Source organism: Silurus aristotelis (genome assembly GCF_946808225.1).
Source record: "Silurus aristotelis genome assembly, chromosome: 29".
Lineage (NCBI taxonomy): Eukaryota > Metazoa > Chordata > Actinopteri > Siluriformes > Siluridae > Silurus > Silurus aristotelis.
The window spans coordinates 2,987,665-2,997,712 of NC_139602.1; the positions used below are offsets into that span (position 1 = coordinate 2,987,665).

General features: G+C 43.1%; 1 protein-coding gene across 5 annotated transcripts in view; it reads right to left on the reverse strand.

Moving 5' to 3' along the window:
- Positions 1-1,669: 1,669 nt before the first annotated feature.
- nek1 (NIMA-related kinase 1) overlaps positions 1,670-10,048 on the reverse strand; it is a 24,535-nt gene continuing 16,156 nt past the window's right edge. For 2 of the 5 annotated variants that reach the window (XM_083534950.1, XM_083534948.1), the window contains 17 exons: positions 9,965-10,048; positions 9,255-9,338; positions 8,768-8,845; positions 8,537-8,632; positions 8,178-8,408; positions 7,845-8,094; positions 7,626-7,751; positions 6,365-6,535; positions 5,897-6,280; positions 5,707-5,812; positions 4,958-5,046; positions 4,676-4,869; positions 4,385-4,521; positions 4,060-4,292; positions 3,835-3,968; positions 3,542-3,674; positions 1,670-2,770 (listed from right to left, as the gene is read on the reverse strand). The exon at positions 9,965-10,048 is cut by the window's right edge and continues 3 nt beyond it. In XM_083534950.1, the coding sequence (XP_083391076.1) occupies positions 2,757-2,770; positions 3,542-3,674; positions 3,835-3,968; positions 4,060-4,292; positions 4,385-4,521; positions 4,676-4,869; positions 4,958-5,046; positions 5,707-5,812; positions 5,897-6,280; positions 6,365-6,535; positions 7,626-7,751; positions 7,845-8,094; positions 8,178-8,408; positions 8,537-8,632; positions 8,768-8,845; positions 9,255-9,338; positions 9,965-10,048 (2,544 nt within the window). In that variant the 3' untranslated portion in view covers positions 1,670-2,756. The remainder of the gene's footprint in view (positions 2,771-3,541; positions 3,675-3,834; positions 3,969-4,059; positions 4,293-4,384; positions 4,522-4,675; positions 4,870-4,957; positions 5,047-5,706; positions 5,813-5,896; positions 6,281-6,364; positions 6,536-7,625; positions 7,752-7,844; positions 8,095-8,177; positions 8,409-8,536; positions 8,633-8,767; positions 8,846-9,254; positions 9,339-9,964) is intronic. The other 3 variants (XM_083534952.1, XM_083534951.1, XM_083534949.1) reach the window with 2 other exon arrangements.

A 10,048-nucleotide genomic window follows, 5' to 3' on the forward strand; every position in this document is an offset into this window, starting at 1 on the left:
CCCTTTCAATTCTGGTTTCTTCTTCAAATGATCTCAGGGAGGTTTTCCTCACTACCGTGGTCACTTGCTCATTAGGGATACATTTTTTAGGGATGTACACTAATATGATGTGGATTCCGAAAGTTCCCAGACAAGTTTTGTTATTCGCCACCAGATGGCAGCACAAAGCTGCACGCGCAGTCACAGGGAGCACCAAACCTGACAAGTCAGTGTGATAAAAGACACTGCCCTCTTTCAAAAAAGATAATGATCCAGATGAAAGCTTGATGTTTTGACAATATTGCGGAGATCCAGCGCAAATTGAAGGACACGTTCCAGAGGTGGCAAGAACGCAGAGAGCGCTGTATCGCTGTACGTTATTTTGAAGTTGATAGGATGTAGGCGTAGATAAAGTATTTTCTTGTAAACAGAGCTTTTATTAATTTTTTTAAACATCGCCTTGTATTAGAACGCCATACTTTTCCAGGTCCATGAAGATATGAGATGAATTGGAACGGCACCCCAAGCCTCTTTACTTCCTCAGCTACATCAGTACCTGACTTTACTAACACCCTTGTGTTTGAACCAGCACAAATCTCTATAAAGTCTAGTGGAACATCTTTCCTGAAGAGTGGAGGTTATTATAACAGGAAATGGGGACTTAATGTGGAAGGGGATGTTCAAAAATGTGTCCTCCATGTAGTGGGTTGCAGTTAAGGACAGCGGGATTAGTGCCATTTTGGAAAAGAACTCCTGCTGTAGGCGAAGAACATTTTTGGATTTGTTGCGTTGGAATTCATTGGCCTCAAGAGCTGATAGTGGCTCAGGTTCAAGAACAACATACTGGATAAGTTCCAATTATTTTTTCATACTTGCCTTGCAATATCTACAGATGTTTTATTTTCATAACTATCATCAGAAGATCTTTAATTGGCATCCAGATCTTGGTGGTTTCATATTTTCTGGTCATTAATATGTCAACATACACAGGTTTATGTCATGTGGTATCACCTTTAAACATATCAGCACAGTATCAGACTGCTACCTAGTACCAGTACTAGTATTAATACTATATAATGTCTACTATTTTCTTCCTTACTAATTTAATTGATCAATATCGATCATTTAAAAACATCCGAAAAAACATCTGTAATGAAGTAAAAATCTTTTAAAGTTTTGCACTGCCCTCTACTGGCCTGTATAGAAAAAAACACCCAATAAACAATGGCAAAAATATGTGGACACCTCACACATTTATGATACTTCACCTGACGGTTACAAGAATGTTCACACGATTGTATGGATTGAATTTGGGTGCATACACACACACACACACACACACACACACACACACACACACACACACACACACACACACACACACACACACACACACACACACACACACGAAGCAGCTACTGATGCAATGAGAAATATAATTATATATAACATAATTCAACACAATGCACAAAAAGATGCAATAAAACCGGACGTCCTTTTCTTGTTGTGTCTCCAGGAAGTCACAGCTCTACCTCTGCCATGTTAATCCGTATGCTATGTGACTCTCAGGACTTGGCTCGTTCTCTGTAGCGTTGCGATACGTCAGGTTCACGTAGCAGCAGCGGTGCTGAGAGAACGCTTTTGAGAAATTATTGGTCACTTTCGAAATAATAGAATAGCGCTAAAAATAATTATGTAAAAACAACTTTATTAACAATTAACAAATTAACAATACAAATATAAAAAAAAAAAAGATGCATTTCGCTACGAATGCCAACTTATATTTAAAATGATAAATTATACAGGCACCCTTTTTGAAATATTTGTACGTTTATGTGATCTTTACGTGAAATTATTGCGTACTCGTCACCGAAGCTGAACTGATTGATGTTAATGGCTTGAACCCAATTAACGAGCTTTCGCTTATCGCAAGGAGATAAACGGAGAAATGAAAGTCAGGCAATTGGCTATGAACGTTTGTAGTTCAGGGTTTTGGAGAAAAAAAAAACAGACGAGCGCGCACACACGCACGTGGAAAACACAAAATTGAAAATTAAGCGTTTATTTCTGAATACAAAGACGAACAACGTGTCAGACAACGTTATCGCTCGAAATGCATTTTCTCTCTTCCACATCTTTATGCTTTGATATTCGAATAATTTACTGTACAACCTTTTAGGGACGGTCATTTCCTACGAAGACATCATTCATATACATCAAGTGCATTAGCATAAGGCGGGGGGGTTGACGCATGCACACGTTAACGCTTGACGTGTTAGTTTGATACGCGTGTGAAAGTGTGAAAAGTGGAACAGTGTAACCTGGACTGTAAACTGCAACTTTAGGAAACGTGGAAACAACCGGAATGATGTTTATAGTAGAAAAAAGTAGAAAAAGAGGATGAATAGTGTGCATATATGTGCATATATGTGCGTGTGTGTGTGTGTGTGTGTGTGTGTGTGGAGAATACCTGATGCAGGAAAGACAATGGCCACGTGAGCTTTGAGCTGGACCACTCATGGCTTTGACTGCATGTAAATACTGTGGTGAGTAACTGACTCACGTGACCTGTCAAATAAAACACCCCCCCCCCCCTCCCCCTTCCTCTCAAATGAGCTTTGGTTGAACGGTATCTCGATCGTATTTACACTTGGATGTGGCCAAGTCCAATCATGACTAAGCGACCGAGTCCGGTCCTTCGCGCACGTGTACTCCGTCTGCTTCACGTGCAGCATCGTGGGAAGACTTCAAAGCCAGATTGTCCTGAGATCGCCGCATCATTCGTCGTTATCTACGGAGAGAATTGAAGAACAGATTGAAAAAAAAAAAGGTCCATAAGCCACTATGTGGACAAAAGTACAAGTTGGACCACTGACCACGTGTCTCAATACTTTTTCCATATTGTCCAGGCATCCCCAAACTATAATTCCCAACCCCACCACATATTGGAAAGGAATTCTAAACAATGCCAGAGACATATTTTGAATATTATCTGCAAAAAAAATGGCAAAAATCCATGCCGGTAGTTTTTCCGGGTGCCGGTCCGCTGTCATTACGAAAGCGGCCTCTAGAGGCGAATCACCGTCACCACATGCTGTTTGATTTATATTTATATATTTTTTTACACTTCAGACTAAATATATTATATTTATAACTTGAAGAATTTACATTTATTAAGGAATACAATAATTTTATTTAGCACATTTTCATGATTCAGTATTGTTTTTCTAGATTTGTAATAAAGTTTAGTACTATTTTACATAAGGTGATATTTGTTTTTTTTATCCAGTATACATTTGAAAAACTCTGTTGATTAATTGGTTTTCGACAAGTACGATCCAGCCTAGAAAAATCGGTCGACCTCTACATAAATGCATTTACAAATAAATACATTTATAATCATAAATAAAATCTCTAAAAATGATGCTGATAGTCACTCCGTTTTATGCCATTTTTTTGTTACAGACCGAGAAATTATGTGGCACTCAAAAAAATAAAAATAAAAGTTTGGGGACCCCTGATAAAGTGTATAAAAGCTTGAGGTATGGTTTTGAGTGAAGACCTTCTTCGTAGGCTCCATCTGCCATCACTAAGTGCAGGATTTTAGGGTACAGGTGCTGGTGCTCAGGTGCCAGAATGCTTTGTACGGTGTTCGAGCCGACAGCGATGCTCGTGTCCTCGTCTTCAATGATCGTCTGCATGGAAACAAAAACACAAACCTTTCATACACCTTAAGCTACTCAAGTACAGTAACAAATTACTTACGAATTTTCTTTTAATAGGTTTTAGGTTCAGTTCACCGAAAACAGAAATTTCTATGGGCGGCTACGGCTTGTTTGATGGCTAAATTTGCACCTTGATCTTGTTATAGGCTTGGAGGAGTTGCTCAAAGCCCATGGCCTGCTCCAAATGAAACCGCAGCTCTTCCAGACGGTTGAATATGCTGTCCTGCTGCTCCGAATCGCTCGTTCCTTCCTGCTCGCTGTCGTCTGTCCACACAGATAATAAACGCGTGTGAAACGTGCCTGGATTACTTGCTAGCAATAGTGCGTGAGACCCCTGCAATGTGCGTCGTCCTACCTGACTGCCACTCTTCGTTGAGCTTCCTCTCGTTGTTCGGTTCTTCGTCGTCCTCCGCGTCCTGCCCGTTACCGTCCTCCTCTTCGGGATCGTTCTCGTTCTCCCCCGGAGCTGCCTCTTCGTCTGGAGGACTGCCGTTGGACGCACCGAACTCTTCGTCGTCGCTCCGTTGCTGTTGAAGCAGCCTCTCCATAGAGGCTCGGAGTTCTCGCAGGTCTTCGTCCTCGTATGCGCTGAGATAAAGTACAAAAGAAACGCACGTGAGCATCGACGCATACGGATCTAAACGTGCGGTATGACGTGCGAAATACGCGAGATTTCCTACTCTGTGTCGGACTGCTCATCTTCTTTGTCCTCCAGATCCTCGATCTCCAGCTGGTTGTCATGGCTGGAGACACCGTTGGGTTCTGTAGCGCCGCTGAAGATCTTACTGAGATCCGGTAGCGAGCAGGTCCTCAGCATCTAATGGCAGCACACACACACACGAGCACACGTCAAGCATCAAAAGACCTAAGCATTACCTCGAGAGAACTGCAGCACATTTTTGACGAACATCTTGCAAGTGTCCAATTTATTGCACCCGAAGTACCATCGAAGGTTTCTTGAAGGAACCAACCTTAGGGTTGTTGGAATCAAAAAGGCCGGTGGAGAGACCGATTAAAAGTGCGTCGCCGTGCCGGCGCTGAGGCGACACCGAACGTGAGCGGGAGGCCACCGAGGACGACGTGTCTTCCACCGAGGACTGGGCCGCTGCGCGTCTGTGCGCTGGACTGGAGCTCAACTTCACAAACGCCGGGCCGTCGCCAGGCACTGACAAAGAGAGACTTCTTGTTATCAATCGCCTGATTTTAGAGATGCATGTTGTATGGAGAAAATATCGGTCATAAGATGATGACACCTGTAATCGCAACTTGCTGTTCATCCTCTGAACATATCGGTTTCTCATCACTCGGCTTCTCGGGTAGTGGTTTGCTGCCCTCTACAGGCCTGAAATGGCGAAAGTGTTATTTGCATATTTTGGGTAAAGCCATTGATCAGGCATCCTTACACCAGGGGTCCACAAACTTTTTTTCTTTGAGGGCCATATAAATTGTAACGATACCGACAGCTGGGTTGGATCGTACATGCTGATGATTATTTTATTATAATTTTTTTTTTTTTAGAAACTAACACTATGTAAAATAGTACTGAACTTCAAATGGAAAAACCTGTACCGAATCATAAAAATGTGCTAAAGGATTTAAATATTAATATATTTATCAATAAATATAGTTTTATAATTAATCAATATAATATACTGCTTTCCGTGCGGCATGCAGTCTCTCGTGTAAAAACAAACGGCACGCGGCGTCAGTGATTCGCCTCTAGAGGCCGCTCTCGTAACGACGGTGGACCGGAAGCCGGAAAAACTATCGGTGCGAATCGGTGCCTTGACCCCCATTATTAACTAAGGGAACTTTTAGTCTGAAACACAACCTTTACTATGAAATACAGATATGATGGGGGTAAAACGTATTTAAAATTATATTTTCAAAATATGTCTCTGGCATTGTTTAGATTGCCAGAGAAAGTAAAGAGGTAGTTTGGGGATCCCCTGCACTTACACTGTTGACACTGTCCCAATATAAGTCATTCGTGAGATCTCACCCTGGTTGGGGAACCTTCTGTCCCCATGCAGTTACCACTTCAGCTGGAGGTTTGGATGCCAGCGGACGATCCTCTTCCAGAACCAAACACTCCACTTCGTCCGTTTCTAGGAGCGGAAACGTGGATATGCTTAGAACATTTGGTCAACATATTTTTGGATTTTATTGAATTGAGACCCCGAGACCCTCACCCTCAGCCTCTTTTTCCTTAGGGAGACTCATCTCTGGCGAATCATGACTGTTGATCACATCCGTGTCTGCCAGAGCCTTTGGATGTTCTGATTCTTGCTCATGTTCCAGACAAATATCAGCAGCTTGCTGTTCTTGGTCCTGCTCAATAAGAACGTGCTGATCCTGATCCTGGCCAATGGTAGCTTTTTGTTCCTGATCCAGGACGACGACAGCTTGCTGTTCTTGGACCCGGTCAGTGACGGCCTGTTGATCCAGATCTGGGCTAATAGCAGATTTCTGGGCCTGGCTGATGATGGCTTGCTCCTTCTGATCTTGGCTTGGCTGAGGCTCCAGTGTTACTTCATCAGGCTCATCTGAAGGCCCCAGTGTAGGTGTAAGGCTTTCTGGAGTGGGGGGAAACAGAAATCTCAAATGACTTCATTTCTACTACATGTATATTGTTGTATGGTAGAAAATTAAATACACACCAGTGTATGTGTTGTCACAAATGCTGCTGTTATCCAGGCACTGAGTGAGCGGCTGAATTTCAGCCTCCTCAAGAACTTTTAGAACCTCGGAAACTGGGGTCTTCCCCCATACTTTCCTTAATCCCTCCCCATGCCAGGCCTCCATAGCAATGACCTCACCTGATGTTTGTTCTGCAGCACACAATAAAAACCCAAATTGCACAGATTATAAACACAAAACACAAGATTGTAAGAATACAATTGCAAAAAAGCAGTATGATATGAAGTGCTGGTCAGCAAATACAGCAAACACAAGAATTGTATTCCTGCTCTGGCTTTTGTTTTGTTTAAAAAACTGGTTGCGACACAGTAGCTTTGGAGACCAGATGCAGCTCTAATGGAACACACACACACACACACACAAACACTTCATAGATACACTGCACACAAACCGGTCTAGAATGCCATTGAATGGAAATGTCCCCAACACACACACACACACACACACACACACACACACACACACACACACACACACACACACACACACACACACACACACACACACACACACACACACACACACACACACACACAAAATATTCTCTTATTAATTCCATCTTGTGCTTGGAATCATCTGCAAAAATTATAATGTGTGTAATTTTTACATACAAACATCATCAGCCAATCGAAATCAAGTATTCAAACGTGATAATATGCATAATGAGGAAAGCAGCTTTTCCTGTGCTGTTGGCGGGAAATGAGAAGGTGGTAGCTTAATGGTTAAGGCATTGGACTTTGGATCCGAAGTTCAGACCAAGCTGCCACTCCTGGGCCTCTGAGCAAGGCTCTTAACCTCATAGCTACTGTATAGATGAGATAGAAGTCTCTCTGGATAGGGGCGTCTGCCAAAAACTCCCATAAATGTAATGGTGCATTAGGGATATAGAACAACATCTGGATCTATACTAGTTCTTCAGGTTGTCTCAGGTCGGCCAAAACGTGCTAAATGTTATAAATGCTTATAGCAATGAGGTTCATGTATATAGGGACAAACTTTAGAGACAATGTCCATTGTTAAAAGTGCAAATTGAACTAAACTCGGGTCAGCGGCTGCCATGATGAAACAAGGGCCTTGCTCAAGAGCCCAAGAGTCACAGCTTGGTGATACCGGGGGGCTTGACCTTCCGATCAGTAACCCAGAGCATTAACCTTTAAACTACCACTTCCCCTATAAAGAGGTCCAGTCTGCATACCAGTGCACGGACAGATAGAAACTCACCTGCTGTACTGATACTGGTGTCCTCCAGAATCTGCTGAGCCACGACAAGAGAAACATCACCAGGCTGCCACTTCTTCCTGTCGCCACCGAAGAGCGGACTTGCCTCCGAGGATGCATTCTGAGACACTGATTGTGTAAAATAAATAAATAAATAAATAAATTCAAGCTTTTATAATATCCACAGGTATTCACGTTGGTGGCCTTCTCACGTGTTCGTACCTGCCATAGTGCTACACGTGTCCTCAAGAGTGTGCTGGGCTACCGAGAGTACAGGAGGATCTCCAGCCTCCCATCTGCGTCGATCCCCCCGGGGGGGTTGTGGTCTTTCGTCTGGGATTGGGTCGGGTTCTGACGGCTGAGAGGCGGAGCCAGGTTCGGCGGCAGGTCCGGTCTTTTGCTCGTCCTCTTTTTTAGAAGGGTTAGCTTTCAAATTCTGATTGAGTCTGCGCAGAATCTCCTTTCTCTCGCTCTGCAAACAATATTTCACGCAAAGCAATGCGGCGGTTAAGCATTTGATGAAACTGGATACACCTTGAGATTCATGTTACCTACCTGAACTTCTGACGGTTCAGGTTTTGGGGGATCTTCTTTCATTTGGGAAGTCTGTCCAGACGCACTGACCACGCCCACATCCTTCAGTGCTGCGGTCATGGAGATGGCTGGAGCACCGGGTTTGGAAGAAGGTACGCCTTTAGAGACGGCGTCCTGAGGGGCCTGGTCGGTTTGAGGAGGCGCGGCTCCTTTCGGCGCTCCGATGTCGACCTTTACTCCTCGAGCGAAGAGCTGTTCGAGATTAGATCACGTTCAAAAGTTTTGAAAAACGACACCCGGGAGTCCACGAAGCTCCTGATGGAGAGCGACAGGAGCGTTAAAGGAATAAAACAGAAACATGATTAAGAGACTGTACACACTTGGTCTTCCCATGCTTTCTTTTCTTTCTCGTAAGCCTCCCTGCGCTTCTTCTCGAGCTGCTCTTTCAGGACAGCTGCTCGAGCCTTGGACTGCGCCTGCACCGAATAAACACACACACACACACACACACACACACACACACACACACACACACAGAGGAGTCACTTCGAGAAACGCTGCTGTCAAAAATCGATATAATTACATGCAAAACAGTAAAAGAACTCCGTGACCTTCAGAGCTTCGATTTTCTTCCTCCTGAGCTCCATCTCTTCGCACGACTCTTGACTATCGGAACAATCGCTGTCATGCTGAAAGAAAAAAAAAAACGTGAACACAAGAGTGAACATTTCAACGTCTACGGTTGCAGAAGGGCGGAAAATCTCCTGAAAGGGATTTTCATAAATTCATATAAAATCATATATAATTAAATACAAACATAAATATACAAATATTATTTGGTCATAAGAGGACATGCATGCAAATTGAAACAAATTAGAATTTGTTTTTTTAAGTTGATCTAATATTTATGTAATTTACATGAATAATTAAAATCATGTGTGTTGTATGTAGGGGGCGTGGCCTCAGTAACCCTGCAAATTTTTTTTTTCAACTATATTTTAAGTTCCCTGTTGGAGGCTCACCTGCAAATGTTGTAAATTCCCACTTTATTCCCGTTAATTCCCGTTGGAAACTTTCCGCTAACGTGTACGCGTTTACCTTCTCTCCTCTGAGACGTGCTTTGATCTGCTGCCGCTCGTTAAAATTCTGCAGTCGGATCTGCCTCAGCCGTGTCAAGTACTCCTGCGAATTCCACATACACACTTTATGAGCACTAATAATGCCTCGTCTGATAATATCCTACTTGCATATAAAAAAACAAACAAACAAAAAAAGCAACGTTTCAGGACATTTATGGGACATGGATATTAATGGAAAACATAAAAAAAAAAAAAATACAAAACATAAAAACATGCAGGTATTTCAAGCTTTGACGATTTGAACGAATAAGATGCGACACGTAAAATGGTTTAGGAGTCGGACGTTTAAACGCGTGAGGAAGGAACTGAAATCGCGAGACGATCCGATCCACAGCGGGTGCAAAAGGAGGAAAAAACACAACGTGGCAACCGATCGCTAAAGCGTTAAAAAGACACACCAATCCCATTTTTTCATGCAGCTTTTCCACATACGTGAAAATGTTTAGTCGATTTAAACGTCCATTTCTCCTTTGGTGCATCAGGATCGGTTAACACGTGCAAGGAGACAAAAAAAAAATTCGTCCTCCAGGTAATTGGTGAGTCCATATTGGGTAAAGAAAAGAATGGTGGTGAGGCAGGGGGTGGGTTAAAAAAAAATAAAATGGATGATTCAAATAAAAACTGGGGTTAAGGAGGAGTTTTCGGTGAGGTTTGGATCCACCCTCCTACCTCCTCCTCTTTGTTGACCCTGGGTCTCCTGCCTCGGGAAGAGTTTGTCCGGTTCGCAAAGATGGTGGCCAGGTTTTGCCGGGC